Consider the following 24,364-nt stretch of genomic DNA (forward strand, 5'->3'; position numbering starts at 1 on the left):
CTTCAGGCTATTGTGGGATGAGCTGTATCATGGCCCCACTGCCTTTCCTGCATTGGGGGAGGGGGGGGGGGAGGGTCAGAATCTGTGCACACCGGTAGGAAAAACTGTGCACAGGCACATACACACACAGCTTAGGAAGAACACTGCGCTTAATATTCAAGCTAAGTTAGCCATATAGGTTTAGCTGGGTGACTAGCCAAGCTGCAAAGCAGCTAAATATGAATCTCTCTTTGTTAACTTTCACTAGTTTCAGCCTACCGAGATAGATATTAGATGACCTAATAACTCCTGAGATTAATATTTACTAGCTATTTGGCAAAAGAAAACAAATTTAAGGGAAATTGATTTATTATAAATTTGTATTAGCGGAATCACTTTGCAGGCCTGATATGAAAAGTCTACACAGCAATAAACAAGATTCTGATTTCAGGCCTGAAAAATCTTTGACATGAATGTCCATTAAGTCCTCCACCTCCCTTTGTTAGGGTTTCAGTGCGTTATCAGCTATTTAGGATTTAACAGAACTGATTTGTTGTTCACCCTGCTTCACAGGAGAAGCTTAAATGAATTTACAATGGGCCTCCGTGGTCGACTGAGGTTGATTGCTTTCATAAATTTAGAGCTCATTACAGCAAAGTGGGAAAATCGTGAACTTTATAAAACCCAAACCTTCCAAAATGATCTTTCTACGTCAACTGCATAGCTAGCGTGGGCAGTTCATTAGCTTCCTTACAATGGAAGCGAGAGTAGACCCAACTCATTTTGACGTACCTGCTTCTTCGGTTTCTGCATCATCCACAGAAGTCATCGCTACCCCAAGCTCCAGGCATTTTTTCATGTGCGCTTTAGATTTCATATGTTTTGTCAGATTTCCTGTGGGTGGGGGGAAGAAGGGGGGAGGAAAGAAGGGAGAGGAAACCCAGGGGATGAAGATAATTAATTGACAACCGTGTAGGAGCTCCTCTAGGACATTTCTTTTAATCCCTTTTTTTTGGGTTTTTTTCCCCAAACCTTCAAAAGGAGATAAACTGACTCTGGCTCCATCTTCATCACAGCAAGAATAATTTAATGAGGCCGAGGTTTTATAACATCAGTGGGGTAACACGGGCCACACTTTTGTGCGGCTGAATTGTGTTATCTGTCTTCATAAAAACATTCTTGTATGCGTGTTAATGATACAGGAGGCAACCAAACAAGCTGGCCCGCGCAAGACAGAGAAGGCTGGCTGGATACGCCAAGAGATAAACAGGTAAAAATCACTTCTCCATCGTTTTGGATAATTAATAGCTGTTTACGTTTTTATGAGACGTAAGTAGTCATCTCTTCATCTAAATGAGAAATGATGCAGGTCTTTACTGAACAGTATAGTACAACTCAATCCACGGTACTGTAGAGGTTCTCTCTTAAACTGGACTTCTTTGTATGCTGCCTGGTTTTAAGAATTTTTGTTGAAGGGTTTTATATATATATATATATATATATATACATACATACACACACACACACTGCAAAACAGCAAGTGAAAAAAACATGAAGAGCATGCCGGCTAGTTGATCCTACTAGTAGTGTTTTCCATTTCTAGAACAGCCTCTTCCTGCTCCAAGATGCTGGGTCTGGGTGCACCGTGTAGGCAGTGCTCCCAGGCCAGGGGAAGCTCCCAAACTGCAAAACCGCAACGCCTATCAACCGATCCCTTGTGAGGGGGGGGGGGGGGGGGTCAGCCCAGTAGCAGTGCTGTGCACCCGCCGGGCGGCGAGAGCTGCGGCTCCAACTCCTGAGTCGGATCGACCACTGCGCGAGGCCAGCAGGGTTTGGAAACGCTGCAAGCGACAGGATTTGCAAACCCCTGGGGGGGCAGGAGCCTCAGTTATTACACAACAGTGAGCCAGATTCAGGCCCCCCCCCTGTGACTGCAGGGCCCCGGAAGAAGAGCATGCACGTGGCCAACGACTGTCGCCACAATGATTGGCTAAGTGAGTTGGGAGGGTTATAGAAAATAGAAAGAGGAAAAAAAAAATCCCCAGGCAGTTACAAATGAAGGTGCATGGTGCCAGATCCAAGTACTGCTTCTTTTCCTTATTCTACATGGCATGATTTCCCCCTGTATACCTGCTGAACGTGAAGGCCAGTGTTGCCCTCGCTGCAGGGCAATTCTATGACTAAGTTCAAAGAGCTCCGGACTCCTCTATGTAGAGCGCACGAGAAAGCTGCCCGCCTTTTCCTCTTTCTCAGGAGCTGGCGCTCACCAGTGACTTCGGTTTCTCCCTGGGCAGGCACTCTACATCCCCTCCCCCGCTAGGCCTTAAAGAAAGCCCAGCTCTGGCAGCAGCAGCAGCTCTCTGACAGGCCTCAGCAGGGAGCCAGAGAACAGCTGGGAAGCTCAGTGCCCAGAACCAGCCTCTCAGATGCCAGTGGAAATAACTTTAAATCTAAAATGTACTGTCTTCGCAAAAGAAGGCTTTGCTAGTCCTATAAATCCTTTGGGGAATTCTTTTTTTTTTTTTTTTTTTAAAGCTGCCTTTCAAGTCTGCTTTATGACAGTACTGTAAATTTGGGACCGGTCCATTAAAATGATGAAATTTCATCTTTCTGTCCAGTGATGTGCTGCCAATTTCATGTCAAGGGGCTCCTGGTGCTACCAACTTTTTATTTATCTATTTTTATTTTTTTTTATCCAGGGGCTTTCAGCAGCTCTGCTCCATGCCATGAGACACTCTTTGGGAGCTCCCTCCTGTCTGAAAAAATACAATAAACCTCTTTAGCAGGTAAGCTGTCTGGAGGCTAAACCATCTTTGACTTGCTGGTAAAGACTCAGACAATAGAAGAAATTTCTTTGGTTTGTATTTATGAATAATGTTCTCTTACTTTCAAACACATAATATCCTTCAAAATGTGTGTTGTTGGGGGCAGTGGATCTTTTTGATACAGGGCGAGGCTACGTGACGATATTAAAATAAAACATGTACTGCTTTTTTTTTTTTTTTTTGTGTGCAAAACACTATTTTTGCCAACTTCAAAATACATTTTATGAAATCACACACCTGAACCGAGCACACATGCAAATCACAGCTTTTAAAAAAAAAAAAAGTACCATTACGAAAAACAGAACTTACAAAGGCGTCGATGTAATAAAACTCGCACTAAAATCGAAGTGAGATTTTAGCATCGGTTTTGTTTTACATGCACGCTGAACCTGGGGGGCCCCTGCGGGACGCAATAAGCTAATGATATGAAAATAGATCGCCCGTAACAAAAAAACCACGCTAAACTGAAAAAAACATGCTTTTCTTATCCTCGGTCTAGTTGCATATCTACCCTGTGCGAAGATAAAAAACAGAGCCTTTCCCTGCCCCCTCCCCAGGTCTGGAGCAGGGGGGTCCTCTCGCTGGTGCAAACCTGAAATTAGCCGGCAGCTCCCTTGCTGCCTTCCCGCAGGCCCGAATCCCCCCCTCCAGGCCCAGGAACTCCCTAGCCGGACAGCCTCCCCTGGCAGGGATGTTCCCTATTAGTAACCGATGTGATGTTTTCTACGAACGTCAGTATAGAAAAACTAATAAATAAAACTAACAAAAATAAATAAAATAATCCCCTTCAGGAAAGCCTTCAGCTGACACGTGTCAGGGAACCATTTGTGACCAGTCCTGCTGGAAGAGATCGTCAGGCAGGGGGGTTCCTGGGTGGCGAAACCAGGATTTCAGGGGTTAATCTCATTCTCTCCTTCGCTTACTGCCGATCGGTCCCTTCACTGTCCGCGAAAGGACCAATCCCCTTTTAGAAGGCCGACAGTGAAAAGGACCAATCTGGAACAGCCCTGCCGGGGGAGGCTGTCCGGCTAGGGGGTTCCTGGACGGGGAGGGGGGATTTCGGGCCTGCGGGAAAGGCAGCAAGGGACCTGCTGGCTAATTTCAGGTTTGTATCAGCGAGAGGACCCCCCAGCTCCGGACCCAGGCCACTTGGCCTGCCAGGTCAGACTTTGGGGTTCAGCAACCTCCTGAGTGGGGGGCGGGAAGATTGGGTCAGACCAGCTATGAGGAGTTTATCGCCTGCCCTTTTGACCAGGCTTTAAATTTCATGTGGTAGTAAGGGACGCGCCAGGTGGCTTCCCTGTTAGCGCGCCTCCTTGCGCGGCACGGCAATAGCTAATTAGGCTATTGACCTGCAATTTGCATGCGCCCGCACTAATCCAGCTGTGGATTTTTTTTTGTGTGGGTTCTTGAGCTGGTTTTTTTTTCGGCGCTAAATTGCATAACCTACATACACGCATAAGAACAGCGCTGGAAAACCCTCGCAAATAGCACGCGCAAAAACCCGCCGATGGTTTGCCGCAGCTTATATCGGCCCCCAGAGCTTTTAATCCATATAAATGTTTCCGTCCTCACAGTGCCAGAATGAAAGGGTCTTTTGGTTGCCTTTTTTTTTTTTTTTTACTGATGATCCAAGTACTTAAACCTTAGTTATCAGTTCTCCATAATTAATGCATCTGTGAAAGCAGTGGCCTACATTTTCCTCCAGCTCTTGCTGTTTCCGGTATTGCATCTTTCTGTTGCAGGTCTGAAAGCATCACTTCAAGTAAAGCTTGTACCACGCAACACATTAAGAAGTAAAGCAACACCTGGCCGCAGTTTGTGTGCGGCTGCCGTAACAACGCAGACAAACAGCTGGGGTAGGAAGCCTATGGCCAGGATTAACTTACACGAGGAGTCTCTGTCTCACAAAAAAAAAAAATTCCCTTAGGCGCTTAAGAAGAGAAAATATATTTTCCGGAGTCTTAAATTCATGACCTCAGCCTTTAACGGCTTTAATGAACTTTCACAATGATTTGCAAGACGGATGCAAGCGAATCTGTCTTGCCACAGCTCTCTTTTCCCTCACATTTATTTTTTTTTGCAAAGATTAAATACCTTTAGTTTTGAAGGCAAAATTGCAGAGCTTGCACACGTAAGGCCGTACGTCCGTATGAGTGCGAATGTGTTTCTTCAGCATGCTGGGTTTCTTGCAGCGAATGCCACATTCTTCACAGATGTATTTTCCTCTTCCACGCCCCCGCACGTACACGTAATCTTCGTTTGATTTTAAACTGTTGAGACAATACAGAAGCAGGCTGAACCTTTCTGTTTGCAGGTGTGGGATATCATACTTAGCTTGCGTGTCGTATTTACAGTTGTCATACATTACGGGATCTGGGGACTGAACATCAGCCATGTGGCGTTGGTTTGGGTCCCCGGAGCTTGCCCCAGTCCAAGTGGCTGGGTCAGGGGTCAGGTCGGCACGGTCTTAGAGGGTGGCGCCGGCCGGGTCAGGTGCGGGGCTGCACCTGGACCCACTGCTGGGCCTCTGGCTTGGATTTCAAGTTTCGAGGGGGGGTAGGGGTGGGGGTGCCGGAGGACAGGAGGCCTGATTTGGATTTGTGGCGGGGGGTGGGGGGGGGGTGTTGGGAGCAGGAGGAAGGCTGCAACCCTGGATTTTGTCTTTTTGACTCGGGGGTAGAGGGACCAGGGCCATGGCTGTGTGGTTGATCTTTGGGGTAAGGGGGTGGGGGGGCTGAGGCCATGAATGCACGGTTGCTAATTGGGGAGGGGTGGGGTGGAAATCAGGAGCCGTCACCATGCAACTACATGTTTGCTTTTTTTTTTTTTTTGTGTTTGGGATAGTCGGGGCTGCCTCTGGCTGGCAGCCCCCCCCCCGCTAAGACACAGGCTGGCGCTGATCCCCCTCTTGGCCTCCCCTCTTTGCCGGGACGGTTTATTTGGGCCGGCTGCCTTTTAGGACGATGGCGGTCCCGTGAGGTTGGGGCTGCCATCGCATGGGGGGGGGGGGGGGAAACGCTTGTCGCGTTATTTTGGCCCATGGTGGTCCGGCCGCGAGACATAAGAATGCACTATACAGCTATAGTGCTTTTGGGAGGAGGGATCCCACTATCACGGCAACAACCCCCTTGCGGTGGTAGGACCCCCCCCCCTCCTGCGAGAAACATTGCAGCTTACTGCATCCAGGGGGGTTAGATTGCGAGCCCTCTGGGGACGGGGAAATATCTACAGTTCCTGAACGTATTCCGCTTTGAAGTGCCGACAAGCAGAATACAAATCAAATAAATAAACTGAACATAGGGATAACCTGCACGGAGCAGCGTTACTACCAGGCTGGGCAGACGGGATGGACCATTTGGTCTTTGTCTGCCATCGTTACTATGTTATTAGGAACCCTAAAAAATGGCAAGAGTGTAAAAAAAACCAACAAACTAGGGTCCAACAAAAAAAAAATGCTTTGCTGCGTCCTGAAAATAAAACCTCTTCTTATTGACAACCCAGCAGCATATTTAAACTTTTCATTTCTTAGTAAGTAATGACCTAGTCTACAGGCAGAGCCTTTGCAATTACAGCCCTGTATACCATTTATGATTGTACCTCTCCCAAAATGAAGCAATGGCTATCATGTTGGATTACACCCAGGAATTTCAAACTCTCCCCTCTCCACCTAGCTGGGCATATATAAAATATGGGCTAACAGACACAGGAAAAAGACAGACCTTGGGGAATCCTGTGCCTCTAAAACATAACTTGCCTTCATGGGTAAATCCAGTGGGAAAGGCCACTGGATTTACCCATAACCTGGATGCTTATCTTCACAAAGAAAAGTAGTTCCAATCTATATATAAATCAAATGAAACCAACCCTCAGGACAATAGTAGATTTTACCCAGGGTTTGCAAGCATTGGCAGCATTACGACATGCTGCCGCAGGAATGTCACAGGGAGACCAAAGAAGAATAATCAAAGGGTAACCAGGGTCAAAGACACATCAGTATTCCTAAATATAGCTATGATGCAATCACTTTACAACATGTCTTAACCACTGGGAGGGAACTTTTCAATAGGCCCTCTTTTCTAAATTAATGCACAGAAATGGCTTTTTTTTTTTTACAAAACTGTCCATCCAATATGCAGGTACAATGAGGGTGGGGTTGGGTGGGTGGGAGAGGGGGGGATTCAAGAGCGTTTTGTATTCATGATCACACTTTTGCATTTGCAAAAATGTGTATGTAAAAGTTCCCAAAACGTTTTATGCATACAACTTAGGAGGTGAAATTGTGCATGGGTAATTCGATTGGCGTAATTTTCAAAAGGGAAAAAACATGTAAGTACATATATGTGTGTGCTATCCCTTTGAAAATCTGCGTAACTTATGCGTGTATTTGCTATCAGATTTATGTGGGATGCAATAAAATTACCTCTCAAATATGCTGAAATGTGCCTGTACAATCAGACCCTAGCCAACACAATGGGTAAATATCCAGCCAGATTTTATGGTATCTGTTTTCCTGGGTTTGAGACCTCGATGAATTCTCTTTATAGATGTACTACAAAGGGATCTGCTTATCCATCTTTTTCTGAGCTAGAAGTTAATTTGGGAATGGCTTCCTTAATTAGGACCCCTTTTGACTGTTTAGTTGAGTCATTGATTATATTTTCAGTGTGCATGAGAAATAAGATGGAATAGGAGGAGTACATGGAGGAATCTGACAGCTGTTGCCCCAAAGATACCAATGTGTTTTATATTTTTTGGCAACCTGGCATTTAGTATTCACATATCTTTTTGTCTCTAAGGAGCAAGGGACTCCAGCCACCGAAGATTTTCCTCAAAAGCACATAGTATGTTAATAAACCACTGCCAAACAAAGTGTGAAAGATCTTGACCTATTTTGTGCCTGTAGTGAAAGTTCTTCCAGCAAAGAAGCAGTGATCCATTTAAAGCTTTATCAGGAAAAATTGGCGAGGATGAAACATCACCTGTTATTGGGAGTTTACCATAGTTCTTTCTCTAAAACAACAGGGGACACCGGTTTCTAACTGCGAATTGCTTTCGGATTATACTGCATGTTATCGAGCAAGCTCTCCGCAGACTGAGGATAATTCTTCACCTTTTTGCATCACAATTTAGGTAAACGGCTGAAAATGTAAACAGTAATAGCAAACTGCCACTCTGTGCAAGCCACCTCCCAGGTGTGATAGAAAATGTACCCCAGTTCTTCATTTCCATTCTTTAATCAACAGGGATCCTCTGAGTTTGTCCCATACCCTTGTTGAATTCCATTACTGTTCTTGTCTTCGCCACCTTTTTCTAGGAGGGAATATCATGCATTCAGCACCCTTTCTGTGAAGAAATATTTCCTGACATTCTTCCTGGGTCTTCCCCCTTAAAGTCTTATATCATGACCCCTAGTTTTACAGCTCTTTTCTACTGGAAAATTTTTGATTGTTGTGTTTCATTAATTCCTTTCAAGCATTTGAAGATCTGTCTCTTCTCTCTTCTAAGGTATACGTATATTAAGGACTTTCAGTCTCATCTAATATGGCTTTCTGTACAGACCCCCACACTATTTTGGTCGCCATACTCTAGAACGCTTCTATTCTGTCCTTATCTTTTTTAGAGATGTGGTCTCCCAAACTGAATGTGGTATTCCAGGTGAAGCCTCACCAAGGTTCTTTACAAGAGCATTATTGTCTCCCTTTTCCTGCTGGTTATATACCTCTTTTGATGTATCCCAGCATCCCTCTGGTCTTGGCTACAGTCTTGTTACATTGTTTCGTCACCTTCAGATAATTGGACACTATCATCCTGAGGTCTCTCTTCCAGTTTGAGGTTATTGGGTCTTTTGCGCCACCAACACATACAGCTCCTTCGGATTGCCTACCCTCCCAAATGCATGATTCTACACTTCTTAGCATTTAATCCCAACTGCCAAAACTTTGACCACTTCTCAAGTTTTTTTAGGTCACTTCTCATTCTCTCTGTTCCTTTAGGTGTGTCCACTCTGTTGGAAATCTTAGTGTCATCCACAAAAAGATAAAATCTAGCTTCTAATCCCACCACAATATCACTCACAAAGATATTAAACAGAACCGGTCCCAAAACCAAACCTTGAAGTACTCCACTAAACACTCTTCTTTCTTCAGAACAGGTTTCATTTACTGCTACTTGCTGACATCTGAAAGTCAGCAAATTTGAAATCTATTTCACCATCTTGGGGACCCACTCCTAGGTTTCTCGTTTTATTTATGAGACTCCTATGCAGCATCGTATCCAAAGCCTTGCTGAAATCCAAGTAAACCATATCCAAGGATCTAACGAACAGGTCCTTCAATGGACCCACCAGTACTTCTATGAGCTCCCTAAGCATTCTGGGATGTACCTCATCCTGCCCTCTGGCCTTATCCACTTTCACTTTTCCTAGTTCCACTGAAAAACTCTCCTCTATAAATAGTGATGTATTTACCCCACTTTCATCCAGCAACTGTCCTTCTCAAATGTCTTCCTTAGTGAAAACTGAACTAAAATACTTGTTTAATATTTCTGCTATTTCTTCGTATTTCTCCATACCTTGCTCCTTGTTTTCTTTCTATTTTACAATGCAACCTCTGATATATCTAAAAATTATTTTGTCACCATGCTTCACCAATCTTTTCTTCCACTCAAGCTTTCACAGTCCTGGTTTCCTTCCTCATTTCCTTCAGCTGCACCAGATATTCTTGTTTTTGAGTTCCTTTGCACTTTTTGAATGTCAATCTTTTTGCCTTTATTTTCTCAGCCACCACCTTGATGAGCAACAGGGATTTGCGGTTGGGATGGCACAGCCTGTCTTGATCCTGAGAGATGAGATCTTGGGAAAACCGCAGCCTGATTGGCTCCCAGCTGGACATCCCCTGCAGGAGTGGGAACCAAATTTCTTTTGGCCAAAAGGGGATATGAGAATCATGACTGCCTTGTTCTTTTTTACGTCAACAAAACCTTTGCCACTAGTGAAATAGGAGGATCTGTGTACAGGAGGCCCTTTCCTAAATGCAGGGCAAAAGTGTCTTGAGTCTAGCTTGCCATGTGCTCTCAGTCTGAAGCATAAGAATGGAACCGTCCTGTTCCAAGAAGACATGAATAGATCCACCACTGGAGTTTCCCCAGAGGTGAAAGATCTGGTTTGCTAACCCTTGGTGCAGGGACTACTCGTGTGGCTGTAAGGACTGACTCAGTCTGTCTGCTAACACATTCTCTACTCTGACCAGGTAAGTAGCTCTGAGAACCATCCCCTGAGAGATGGCCCAGCCCCGCAGATGGACAACATCCTGACACAGAAAACACGAGCCAATACCTCCCTTCTAGTTGACATAATACATCGACACTTGGTTGTCTATCTGGACTACAAAAACCTTTGTAGAAAACATAACATAATGAGGATGAAAATAAATGGGACATTTTATCAATGGTTTGCATCTGTCGCCATCAAACTATGTCAATGGTTTAGATGGGCGCCTCCGCAAGCACTGTGCTGCCCCCATTTTGGTAATAAAAGTGAAAACATAGATTGGTCACAACCTGTGGCAATATTAGATTTATTCAAGAGTTGTAATGGTGGACACTGGGGATATGTTTGGAAACTGAGAGATGAGCTTGGTGTAAATCCCTGAGGGTTCGATTAGATCCATGCATAATGGAATATGTATATTATATATATATATATTTAATGTAAATTTTGCATCATAATTATGAACAGAGTCACTATGTCTTTCATTACCCCTTTCTCTCAGCCCTCCAACCCTACTAGAAAGAACCCATGCATGAAAAAAGACAGTGGTGGGCTGAATGGATAATTGCAGGGGACTAATTTTACATCATGAGAAGAGAAAGCATACTGGAGTACAAAGTAGGCCATAAGGTGAAAATCTTTGGGCCAGGCAACTTTTTCACTGGTAGCGAAAATTGTTTGAATTTATACAGCACATTGAATCCAAATAATTCCAATTTGCTGCAAAGCTTACTACTTCACATAGCCATCCTTGCCTTCAAAGGAGGAGGAGGAGGAATAAGGAACACTGTTTTTGTTTTTCTTAAGCCAGTTATAGTTGAGGAAACTGGCATACAAGGAACAATATTCCAACTCTACCCCCTTCCCCCATCACAATGCCTACGTCAACTGTGGGCAACAGCATCTCATGAAGTACGATGAACTCCACGTGGTTGATTTTCAAAGTGTTTTATGCATGGAAAGCACTCTGAAAATGAGCCTCTGAAAGAGTTGAGCTCATGAGTCTTAGGTGCTCTCCTCGCTCACAGTTTACTGCCCTCTCCCCCCTTTGTTTCATCTTTTCTCGATGCAATGGCTGGTTTGGGCTGGGAACAGCTAATTGATAAACCGACACGGACATGGCCACTCTCTAGACCTCATTTTCTGCAACCCTTAGTTTGTACATCTACTCTCTGTCAAACTCAAGTTAGAACCTGACCCATGGTCGGAGCATTTTTTTATTATTTTCTCAGGTAACATTAATTGCAAAACCCTTAGGGGCGGATTTTAAAAGGTCCGCGCGTGTAAATCCTTCCGGATTTATGCGCGCAGGGCCCTCGTGCGCCTATTTTGCATAGGCCGCCGGCGCGCGTAAAGCTCCGGGACGCGCGTAAGTCCCGGGGCTTTAGAAAAGGGGCGGGAGGGGGCGTTCCCGAAACGACGCAGTGTTTCGGGGGCGTGCCGTGGCGTTTCAGGAGCGGGCCCAGGGGCGTGGCGCCGGCCCGGGGGCGTGGTCGAGACCTCTGGACCAGCCCCCGGGACCGGAGGATGGAGCGGGGCTGCCGGCCGATGCGCGCAAAGTTACGCCTGCTTTCAGCAGGCGTAACTTTGCCGACAAAGGTGGGGGGGGGTTTTAGATAGGGCCGGGAGGGTGGGTTAGGTAGGGGAAGGGAGGGGAAGGGCGAAGGAAAGTTCCCTCCGAGGCCGCTCCGAAATCGGAGCGGCCTCGGAGGGAACAGGCAGCGTGCGCTGGGCTCGGCGCGCGCAGGTTGCACAAATGTGCACCCCCTTGCGCGCGCCGACCCCGGATTTTATAAGATACGCGCGGCTACGCGCGTATCGTATAAAATCCAGCGTACTTTTGTTCGCGCCTGGTGCGCGAACAAAAGTGCGCAAGTATTTAAAATCTACCCCTTAATGCTTCTCAAAGTGGTAAAAAATTGTTTAACCCTTTCAACTCTAGATTCCTATGGCGATAAACCTGTCAACCCTAAGCTTCTCGGGAAAACCAATAATTTTTGTCAATGTGCTATTTTTAATATTAGTATTGGTTATTCATGCAGTTTTGTATATTATACCGGTTTACCGGGATAACGGGTGATATTGATATTAGGCCGTCCCGGAATTCAGGTACAACAGGTTCAAAGGGTTAAGAGGAAAAAAGTTGATCCAGAATCCTTTACCGAAGCTCTCCTTCTTAATATGCCTGCCCTTACTGGTGATGATATTAACTGTTTAGTCTCAGACTGGAACTCCTCACTTACACATACTTTAGACTCTATTGCTCCAAAAAATCTCTGTGTCATAACCTCTAAACCTAGTGCCCCCTGGTTTATCCCTCTATTAAAAATGTTAAAAACCGAGCTCAGACATCATGAATGACACTGGTGAAAGAATCCTACATCTGAGCATAAAAGCGCTTACTTCGCTTGCCTGAATAAAAATAGAAAACAGATTAACTTCCCAAAAAAATCTTTCTATGCAAATAAAATTAAAATAGCTAATGGTAACCCCACTATTCTTTTTAACATTGTTAACTCTTTAACTACTCAGAAACCAGTCTCCCTTGACCATATTGACAATGCTTTTTGCAACTATTGCACAACATTTTATGGATAAAGTAACCAACATTTAATTTTCTTATTTACCTATTCCTAGAACAAACCTTCCTCCTGCCACTTATCCTTGGTCCATTTTTGCTGATACTGACTCTACATCTATAGTTTGTATACTAGCTAAGATGAAGGTTTCGTCCAGTCCTTTCAATCCATGTCCAGGTCATCTTCTAATAGATGCCGTGATCACATTTCACTTCCTTTATCCCAGTTAGCTCTTGAATCTGGAATTTTTCCTGACATATTTAAGCAAACTTCCAGCCTTCCTATCCCTAAGAAGAAAAGTATGGATCCAAATGATACCAGCAATTTATGCCCCATTGCCTCATTAATATCGCTAGCCAAGATCATAGAATCAGAGGTATTACCTCAGTTAACAGATTACATTAACGAGAATGCGACTTTCCATCCAAATCAACATGGTTTCCGGAAAGGCCACAGTACAGAAACCCTTCTTCTTTCCTCATTTGATGCAATGTTCCAAGGGTTTGATTCAAATTCCAACTACATTTTCGTACCTCTCGACATCTCTGCCACTGTCAACACTTTGGATCATGACATTCTACTCACAGGCCTTCAATCCATTGGTATTTCTGGCACTGTTCTTAAATGGTTTACCCCTTTTCTGTCTAATCGCCCCCAGTAAGTAAACATCAGTCCATATCCCTCTGACTGGTACACTATCCCTTCAGGTGTGCCTCAAGGCTCGCTCTCTGCTATATTATTTAATATGTATCTACTTCCCCCTCTTGTCACCTTTTAGCTGGTTTGGGCGTAGACTTTAAAATCTATGCTGATGACATTTAATTTCTCATCCCCTACAGTATTTCTTGGTCCAGTACTCTTATGTATTGTCAGTCTTTACATGAAGTCCATTAACACTTGGCTCTCCCATAACTGCTTAAAACTTAATCCCTCCAAAACAGAAATCTTACACATATCCACCATTCCTCATTCTTTATGTCATGCACCATCCCATTGAATTTTCAATAGTTTCTCTATCCCCATAACAACCAGAGTCCGTAATCTTGGAGTCATTGTAGACTGAGAATTACCCATGCTTCAAAATATCTCCTCAGTGGTAAAAAGCTCATTCTATGTTTAAAGCCTTTGTTATACCCCAACGATATTCGCACAGTTTTGCAAGCCCTGATTCTTACAGGGTTGGATTACTGTAATGCACTTTATTTAGGGCTCACTGATATCTCTTTACACCCTTTACAGTTAGTGCAAAATGCCGCTGCTTGAATCCTTGTAAATGCAAAATATAGAGATCATATCTCCCCAGTTCTCTGCTCATTACACTGGCTTCCTGTGCCATTTTGAATACAATACAAAATCCTCTCGATCATTCATTACCTCCTACATGAGACATCTGCAATCTGGCTAAGCTCATCTCTACCAATGTGTCAACCTACAAGACATCTTCGTTCCATGAACCAAAGTCTTCTTGAAGTCCCCTCAATTAGGACGGCTAGGCTTCACCTGTCTAGAAGGCGTGCATTCTCGGTTGCTGGCCCTATTTTATGGAACTGTATCCCAGACTCCCTCAGGCTATTAACAAATTCCAAGGAGTTTAAGAAAAATTTAAAAATGTACTTATGTTCCATTGCTTATAAACTGTCAGTAGCGGACTGATTTTAATTAGTCCCTCTTGTCAGGCATGATATCTATTTTATTGTATTTTAATGTTTGTTAAGATCTATTGTTTTCTGACTAGTTTTATTTTTATTGTTGTATTTATGATTTTATGGTTTTTATTTTGAATGTGCTCTTTGTAAACTGCTTAGACCCATTTCCATTGTATTAGTGGTATATAAAAACATTTTAAATAAATAAAATAAATAAATAAATAGATGAAAGCCGTAATCAGACCACATTTTTCTTTTTTAGCCTGACCTGGTAAGTGCAATAGTCTATTTTCCACATTAGTTCATAACATTTTCAAATCCCTGGTTTTTAATAAACAATACCAAGAAAACCACTGCAGTGACATAAAACGTACTACATTTTAGACTATATTTTCTTACCCTCCTTCAAAAATTTTTATTCGGATTGGTTCTGTGTGTTTAGAGGTAATATCTTTCTCTCCATGACTTTCTCCTTTTGCTCTCTCCTTAATAATACTGCCAACTATCTTCTTTTCAAGCTTACTGCTGAATATGTGGGATGGTTCAGACTTCATCTAAAAAACATAAAAAGAAAGAAATGTAAATGCATTCGGTGTTGTTGCAAGGCGATGTTGCACACAGAGAGAGCAATTATCAACGGGACTTATGCGGGTAAAAGTGTTTTAACAGAGTAGAAATGACCGTTCACAAAAATGCCCGCCCGATATAACGGCAAGCTTACGGATGCATGCATGTCATGTTCACATGTAAGTTTACCCAGGCTGAGTGGAGATGTTTATTTATTTGGTGACTTTTCTATACCGTCGTTTAGAGCAATTCCTTCACAACGGTTCACAGGAGGCACAAAATATAAAACATCCCTGGGGATGAGGGATTGGGGGAGTTGCACATATGGGCACACTTTTGTATTTTCAAAAGTAGGAATGTTTGCACATAACTTAGTGGGCAGAATTGCATTCGGGTAGGATAATTTTCAAAACTTATGCACATATTTGCCATCTAATTTACATAAGCTGTTACAAATTTACACCCATAAGAATACACATTTTATTAAAATATGTTTTTTGCTACATTTACCTATAAGCATACATTTTCAAACTAAGGCCTAGATTTATCTGCAGTAAATATTGCATGTGTTAGGAAAATGGGTGTGTTTATGGTAATAGATATCTACATGAGAGAGAGAGAGAGAGACTATCTACCAGGCCCTTATAGTAGTTAGCTGTTTATATTTCTATAGGAGGCTCACCTAGTAACTCGAGGTGAGGTTTAGATAGTAGTGTAGGGGTTAGGGGCCACTTTTACATGCAGAGTGAGAAGTACGAACAGATCAGTGCTCTCTTGTGAAGATTTGATGTCCTTGATGAGATTTGTACAATGTTCCCTCAACCTAGCTTGATGTTACCCAGGTAGAGCATCCATCAATCTAGGTTGAGAGAACATTGTACAAATCTCATCGTTGTGTGAGTTACCTCACTCCGAAGGTCACCAAATCTTCACAAGAGAGCATTGTTCTGTTCATACGTCTCACTCTGCATATAAAAGTGGCCCCTAACCCCTACACTACTTCCTAAACCTCACCTCGAGTTACTAGGTGGGCCCCCTATAGTAGCATAAATAGCTGCTTACTATGGTGCCACCCCCAGAGGCTCTTTCTCTCCCTCTCCCCTTATCTCAGGCCCTTTCCCAGCCTAAAAATGCCCAAAACAGAATTGGTGAAAAAAAATCACAAACTACATTATGGGCTTAACACATGATATTGCACAGCTTAACGCAATTGAAAAAGGTGTAGTTATTTTTGGCATTAAAACTGCGTTATGGCTTTGCACTTTGCAAAGCCAGCCCACTTTTGCAGAAATCCTACCTCCGACTCCTCCATAATCCCTCCTCTTTTAAAAACTTGCATCGCACCATGCATTATGGTGCTTATCACATGCGTTAAGGCATTTTTCACATACGAAAACGCCTTAACACATGCGAAAGCCCCATAACACGATTTGATACATAACCCTGTAAGACTGGCATTATTGCAATATCATGCCATATTGGGGGGGGAGGGGAGGCAATTTTCAAATTGACTGCATTAAGACAAAGTCTATGGGTATTTTTTTTTTTACCCATAGACTTTCTACCAATTCTCAGAAGAAAAGTATGCGTGTATACTCTGCTGTTGGTATAAAGTGCCTGCAGCCACCGGAATCTCCATTTTTTTGTGTGGGTAGCTTTTCATAAAAAAAAAAAAATAATGCTGATGGATTTCAAAATGGAATTTAAATGTGTTATTTCTCTCCCCTGACTTAAACGAGGCCTCTGAAAACACCTCCTTGTAAAGGGGCTGCAAGTCTGCATTTTGCAAAATGAAAAGCCGTTAAAATAAAATAAATAAATAATAAAGATTTTACATTATATTTCTTTTAAATGGCCACTACATTTTTATACAAACTATTAGTGGAATTCGCCACTGTAAAAACCAAATTATTTTTTCCAAGTAAACCTCTATTTGTGTTTCAAAATTCATTGTGACTAGCTATATAAGCAGGTTTTATCATGGTATTTGAAAAACTACTGGTTACCTGAGCAAACTGATGTTTCCATGCACTTGACGAAGTCACTTTGCCGGCTCCAGGTCTATGCAGGGCAGCCATGGTGTACATTTCTATCGTATTTTTCTGCTTCGACCTCAGAAGAGCTAGAGTAGTCTTTGTATTTAAGCCTGATGGATTTGGGTTGCACGGACTAATGGACCATGTTGAGTAAACAGAAGATTTGATGCTGTCCTGTTGCGTATGGTTGGGTTTTGTATAGTTTAAGAAACACCAGCTCACGGTAGTTGTGGTACGCAAGCTGGGGAACTGAAGAATCTGCTGGAAGTCGGCGGCGTCTGCCAACAGAATAGTGGAACCCACTGACGTCTCGCCTGGACTGGTTGCCAGCTGTATCAGCATACTACCCAGTGATTTTTGCTGTTTGGGGAGACCTTCCTGCCCAACTTCACCGGGTGTTGCTGAGGACCTCTGGGGGCTTAGGCTCATGTCCGATGCTGCATCATCGCCATCATCCTCCAGCTCATCTGGTGACATCCTGTCTTCAGAGGCATCGCTGAATTTTTGCTCTGGCAATGCTGCTCTGCCGCCATGACGCTTTTCAAAATTCAGTGGGGCAGATTCAGTTGCGGGTAGTGGAATGTCTTGAGATGACGATGACAAAGGGGAAGATAATGACGGTATGGATGATGCGCTGTCCTTTGGCTCAGACGTGCAGCACTGTCTAACCAGCTGAGGTTTGGGTGATCTACATAGATCCTTTTTGACATCTGAATTAGTCAGCTCTACTGCACTTAGTTCCTCAACAATTTGTCCATACATCCTTTCTTCCTTGACCCTTTTTTGCTGCTTAGTTTCCATAACAAGTTCCAAGCTACTCGCTGGTGAAAGCATTCGCTTGCCTCCTCCAAGAGTAGAAGCTGTGTCAGAGCTAGAAGGCAGACACAATGGGACTGCAGATTCCAAGCCCAGTGGTAATGCCTGTGGTACTTTCCATAAAGGATATTGTTCTAATCCTCCGCGATGACCTAGCATCTGGGCTATGTTAAATCCTATTCCTCGCATAGCCGCATTTGTTGCCGAAGTTCTCTGGGATGTATTCTCAGACACCCTGCAAATTACAATTGTTGGGCTGCTGGTTGGTGCATGAGTTACAAGGATCTGAGAAATACTTGTGTACATAACACTCCCATAAGATGGCACGTGGGTTTGTAGCCGGACAGGGACAACTGTTCCTGGCAAAGACTGCAGGGATCCAACGTTCTGCGAAGCCAAGACTGTCTGAAGATGTTGGTCAGGGGTAATATCGGCAGACGCGACACCGCATTCTGACTGAAGCTTTGCAGAAACATCTTTTGAAAGCTGCAAGGATGTCTCTGAGTAACGCTGATACACGTGCTCCTTTGAATGTGCGTAGTCACCAGATTTCTTTCCAGCTTTCTCTTGAGCAAGCTCCATGTGATAACTAGGATGATTTTCTGCCTGTATTGGAAGTAGCAAAGGTTGTTTGACGTAAGCATTTTGCAGCTGGTGCAAATGATGTTGGAAATGTCTCTGCAAAGGTTCTGCACAAGACTGCCACAAAACTGGACGCTGAATTGGTAACTGAGGCATCGTGACAGCAGGATAGGGTAACTGAAACAGTGCATTGTGAACTGCGGGAAATAAAACTTTTTCCTGATGTGGAATCACGTGTTGTTGTTCTATGGCATGTCTGCTTGGAATATAAGGTGCTTGTGCTAACGCATTCCTTACAGTTTCTTGATTGGCCATGTGTATGGACTGTTGTAAATGGTGGGAGGAGCTACTGGAACCACCAGTCTTTTGTCCGCAGTCTTCTGATTGACTAGACTGTAGTACAGAGGAGGAGGAAGAGGAAGAAGATGAGGAATGATGCCAAGCAAGCTGCATTGATCGGCGACTGGTGTGAGTCTGTTCTGTTTGTTCCTGCTTTACATTTTGTTCCAGACCTTGATCAGTCTGAGAAGTTTCTGGAGAGCCACTAAAAGAAGCCTGACGAACAAGAAAGCATTTCTTCCTCTCTCGTGATGGAGATAATGTTGCAAAGGTCGCCCCTGGAATAGAAGCATGTGACAAATTTCCATAATCAAATGACTTGCTCCGAATCTCTGGCATTTCAGTGGGATGAGGGCAGGGCATCTGTTCTGATGAACTGCGTCTCATTTCTTTCTGATGGTGATGACCTGGTATGGAAAGTGAATAAGACCCAGGAGGAACAGTTAGAAACTCAGACTGTTTTCCAAATTCATCTGGTTTAGAAGGCATTATAGATTTAATGATTTCTTCTCTTTCAAAGGACATTGAAAAACTGGAACTATGAGACAAATTACTCTCTTGGCTAGGACTGCGGGAAAGACTTGTCCCTGTAGATTCAAAACTGGATTCACCAGATGAGTGCTCTATATCAGCAAGACGTAAGCGTTTCTTTTTTGGTGGTAGTTTTTCAGCAGGGAGTTGAGAGAGAGTTTCACTTCTTTGTGGCCACTGGAATTCTTCTGGGATTTTCTCATGTTCTTTCGTTGCATGCTCCTGCTCTTTCTCAGGTTTATCTGGCTCCTCTGTAACGCGAATCTCAGGTACTTGTATGTTGTGTTGACGAACTAATCTAGGCTGCATATGATATGGCTGTTGTTGCTGGGAGGGAGATGGTTTACCAATAGTTTCAGTATTTTCGATCTGCGGAGTCCAATCTGGACTCATTGGGGTCTCAGTTATTTCACTATCACATGTTTCAGAAGAATACATTTTATCTTGCTGGCCCATAACATGCTCAGTAGATTCTGACCTTTCAAATGAATTTGGCCTACTCAGAGAGTTTGTGTGCTGAATTACGGATATCACATTTCCAGGAGGTTTTCTGTTAACTGGATCTACACTCTTGTCTTGATCTGTACTTAAAGATTCTTCTGATACTGCTGCTGGACTTCCTGACAGGGGATGTGGCCTACATGTTTCAAACCGTTCTAGTTGTCCATAAATAGAATAGTCATGGCCTGTGGCACCAAATCCACTTCTTGTTGCTTCATGAATTTGAGATTTATGATCATAATCTGATGATATTAGGCTTCCCACTGAACTTCCCACTGCACTGCTGCAAAGCATAGGAATATCTTCCTCATCTCCAACACTCTTTTCTTTCCTGCGTTTCCTAGTTTCAAATGTGATTCCATATCTGGATTGCATGCCTTGTGATGGTACAGTTACATCAATATGACACTCTCCTCCATGTTTTATACCTCCTAAACCCTGTGCATCCCTGTAGCTCAGTTTCTGGATTTCAAATTCATCCCATATTCTGTAGTGTTTCCCAGATGCGTCATAGTCAGGAACAGTTTTGTCACCAGTTGACAGTTTTTTGTCCATCAAGGTTGGACCTTTCTCCGTCATTGTTGATCTGCTGGATAAAGCAACAGTATTTTTAGCTGTTCTGCCATAAGGATCAGAATCTGAGTGGCCTTCATATAATGAAGGTAGTTCAAAGGCAGCTTGTCTTCTTAACATACGCTGATGAGTTATTCCTCCTGTTCCAGGATAAAATACATCATCTGAACCTGTCATTCTTTCATCAAAAGAATGACTTCCTCTTAAAGCAGGGGGGACACTTAAATTGGTAGCTGAAGATGTTGGCATGGAGTTGCTTCTAGTAAGATGTGAAGTATCCAGAGGGGCTTCTAAGAGTACAGGTGCATTATTACCATGGTGAGCTGATGGATAAAATTTTGTTTCGCTTTTGACAGATCCCACAACCGTTTGAGTCATGTGAGATTCTGAGCTACCTCCACTAGATAACTTGTTGGATTTTATGGAGCTCAACTTACTGGGATCAATGATGCTCTCTCTGTTTGTAATTAGCTGTGAAATATTTTCTTCAATAATCTTGATCTCTAATCCAGGATTTACAAGAGGTAGTGATTCCACTTTGCCTCGTCTCTCTACTACATTAGCTTCTTGATTTGCAGCTGTTGTTAGTGCAGTTCGTGGACTAAGCCTACAGTACTTTCCAAAAATGATTTCTTCATAAGACTTTGCATTTGTATTTGGAGGATTTGTTTGCTGCTCCGCACTTTCTGAGCGTGAAAAGTAACCTGAATCAGTGCTGCCTTTGCTGTGTGGGCTCAAAAGGTTTAATGATTGCTCAGAATCTTGTCCTTTTTTCTCTGACAGTCTTAGTGCAAGTTTCTGCTTAACTGTGTGAGATTCATCAACTTTATTTAAAGATGGAGTTTGTAACATATCAGATCTCATATACTGAGAGCTTTCACTAGGTAGATGAGTCCCACTGTTGGGTATGATTAGAATGGGCACCTTCATCATGCCTCCTAATGCTTCTTCTGAAGATAACTGAAAATTTGGATCTAGTCCATCTCCACTTTTGCTAGTTATATCCAGAGGGATCTGCGGAATTGGGCTCAATTTATCAGTACCTTCCACAAGTAACAAAGTTTCTTCATCAGTGTCAGTGCTTTGCTCACCATCAGAATGGATTTCTGCTTCAATACAAGTAGCATCTAAATCTAACTTTGATACAGCCGACTCTGTGAAAGGTACTAACCCTGCTTTAATTGCATGGGCATGCGACTTTCTGTGCTTGTACAAATTACTCTTTGTCTTAAAAGAGAAGCCACAAGGAACACAAGGGTACGGCCGTTCACCAGTGTGGGACCTAATGTGTTTTTTCAGCACGCTAGGTTTGGCACAAGCCCTGGTACAGTACGGACAAATGTATTTGCCAGGCTTTTTGGGTTTTTGATCTTTTCTGTGGGTATCTTCCGCCTGTTCTATGGATTTCTGTGAATACTGGCTGTAGGCGGGATTGATGCTTGAAATCTTCTTCCTAGGAAAACCTCCTCTGTGGGTATGCATGTGAAAGGAAAATAAATCCTCCGGGACAACTGATTGCAAATGTCCAGGGTACTGCCATATGTAGCCTTCCAGGCTCTGATGAGGCTTCGTGCTGTGCACAAACCTTTGCTGTAAAGAATGCTGAGGAAAAGAGTGCGAATGCCGATAGGAATAAGAACTTGGACGATGATGCGCGTACTGCTTCTCTGGAGCCCGCTGGGCAGTTTCGTCTGATGACGCCAGTTTCCCAGAGCCGACCAGCTGCGCTGATGCCGGGCTTCCAATTTGCTTGGGATCTACAGGTGGCTGTCTCTGTCCTTCGTGACCGCCGAAAGTGCTCATTTTAGTGACAGCAGAATGCTCTTGCCTCCATCTGCTCGATACTTTAGCAGGCTCTCCAGATCTTGAGGTAGCTTCTTGTCCTATGGCCGTGTCCCCAGGGTCCATTTTGTTGCAGGTTTTAAGTGCTAGCTCGCGTGAAAGCCGTGCAGACACACAGAGTGTGTCCAACGCTGTGTTTTTTTAAAGCCTTGCTGCTCCCATCTTTACAGGCTCTTTGAAAGTCCTTTTCGTTGGAACCTTCCACACAGTAGTCTATTGGCATTAGATGCTGTTGTGCACTTATCTAATGCAACAATCACACGATTCTCTATTCATTGTAGAATTTTTTTTTTCCCCCAGAAAGTGAATTACTGATTCTCAGAGGCTTCATATGGCATTTAGAGAGTAATCATTGTTGATAAAATGATGAGATGTAAAATGATTCAAAGAGGGCTTAGCTGATAAACTAGAGCAAATTTCCAGTCACTCCTATCACAAAGACGCAGCCACCTATGAAGAAGAGAAAAACACATGTTAAGATAACAAGTAATCAAGTGCAAAAAAAAAATTATGTATATATATATATATACACCAGTTATACTGTACATAGAAGTGTAAGGGTTGATGTAAGGGTTGCTTCATTTCCTTACTAGTAGTTCTGCCCTTATCCATCTTTTGGGAGAGGATTTTGCAATTTTGAGACCATCCCCTGGAAGTTTGTTTGCCTAGAGTACTGGGACAGGTCCTGCTCGGGCTCTAAAACCTCTTGTCTGACCATGAGCAGTGTGGCTGGATGTAAGTTTCTTTTTGGAGCAGAAAGGGCTTTTCCTCCGGCGGATCCCAGTAAGTCCAAGAGCCTGCAGAAGTGGGAAATGCAAGGCCCTGCTGGAGCCTTCACACACACCTGGAGGTTCTGTCTCGTGGAGAACAGAGAGGATTTTTGGGTTTTTAAAAAGGGTTGGATATTTTCTTGATCAGCTCTCAGCCCAGAAGGGCAAACCCTATCTGAGAGGGCACTGGAGAGTGAACTGCTGTGCCCTAAGTCCATGTTAACAGTGGGACTGTGGTTGCTAGAAGTAAGAATTGTTCTGATAATTTTTTTTTCCTTGTCTTGGATAAGGAGGGAGTTTTGTTTTTCCACCATCATCTCCCTGTCTATTTTAAGGAAACTTTTTCTCCGTTTTCCAGCCCGGGGAAAGGACATCGATTCAGGGCTTGAGTATGGATAAAGAAACTACGGCACTTGAAGTTGTTCCCCTTTTTATTCATGATGATGATTTTTGCCATTTAGGCTAGGATTCTGTTTCTTAAGTTACTGTAAAATTTTACGTTGAACACCACTTCAAATCTGTTGTCTGCTTTGTCCAAGTAAGAACCGGCCCTCTGAGATCTGTTGAAGTGAGTACCCTATTTGAGAGATCAAATGGAAGTTGTGGACTTGAGAGACTGTGAATTCATTCCACCTATGTTATGTTTGCACCTAGGGCCATAAGAACATGCCATACTGGGTCAGACCAAGGGTCCATCAAGCCAGCATCCTGTTTCCAACAGTGGCCAATCCAGGCCATAAGAACCTGGCAAGTACCCAAAAACTAAGTCTATTCCATGTTACCATTGCTAATGGCAGTGGCTATTTTCTAAGTCAACTTAATTAATAGCAGGTAATGGACTTCTCCTCCAAGAACTTATCCAATCCTTTTTTAAACACAGCTATACTAACTGCACTAACCACATCCTCTGGCAACAAATTCCAGAGTTTAATTGTGCGCTGAGTAAAAAAGAACTTTTTCCAATTAGTTTTAAATGTGCCCCATGCTAACTTCATGGAGTGCCCCCAAGGAGACTTGTCCTCCTCCCTGCGGCTGGAACCCGGCATCCTAGTGACTCAACTGCAGTTTTGGGGACATTGCAAGTGAGAGAGAAATGAAAACAGAGAGACCGTGGTGCTAGGGACTCTCTGTGTGACCCTGAATTATGGATCTCAAATCAAGAAAGGGGGTTACACAAGCTTTTGAGCTGTGATCATATTTTATTGTCATAATCAAAGAGTAACAGATTTATGCTCCAAAATTTAACATACAAATTAAAACTGAAAGAAGATATTTGCGAAAATCAATGGCTTTCACGTTTGACGAAGGCAGTTCATACAAGTGAAATTCTGCAGCATTCACACAAGAGTAAAGAGCTGACTTGTTAAGGAGCTCTTTGGTAGCTACAAAGGTAGCGTTTGATACTGCAACCATGAGATGCCAGTGTAAGGGATACACTGATCCCTTAACTAGTAAGTTTTTCCCTTTTTTTTGGACCAGCTCTAGGGACTTACGGTTTTTTACACTAC

The 24,364-nt window shown here is 43.3% G+C and overlaps 1 protein-coding gene across 2 annotated transcripts in view; it reads right to left on the bottom strand.

Moving 5' to 3' along the window:
- Nucleotides 1–24,364, bottom strand: part of HIVEP2 (human immunodeficiency virus type I enhancer binding protein 2) — a 309,581-nt gene that overhangs the window by 7,535 nt on the left and 277,682 nt on the right. For both annotated transcript variants that reach the window (XM_029596510.1, XM_029596509.1), the window contains 4 exons: nucleotides 16,873–22,536; nucleotides 14,699–14,853; nucleotides 4,902–5,077; nucleotides 772–873 (listed from right to left, as the gene is read on the bottom strand). In XM_029596510.1, coding sequence (XP_029452370.1) covers nucleotides 772–873; nucleotides 4,902–5,077; nucleotides 14,699–14,853; nucleotides 16,873–22,152 — 5,713 coding nt within the window. In that variant the 5' untranslated portion in view covers nucleotides 22,153–22,536. The remainder of the gene's footprint in view (nucleotides 1–771; nucleotides 874–4,901; nucleotides 5,078–14,698; nucleotides 14,854–16,872; nucleotides 22,537–24,364) is intronic.

Source organism: Rhinatrema bivittatum, chromosome 3, assembly GCF_901001135.1.
Source record: "Rhinatrema bivittatum chromosome 3, aRhiBiv1.1, whole genome shotgun sequence".
Taxonomy (NCBI): domain Eukaryota; kingdom Metazoa; phylum Chordata; class Amphibia; order Gymnophiona; family Rhinatrematidae; genus Rhinatrema; species Rhinatrema bivittatum.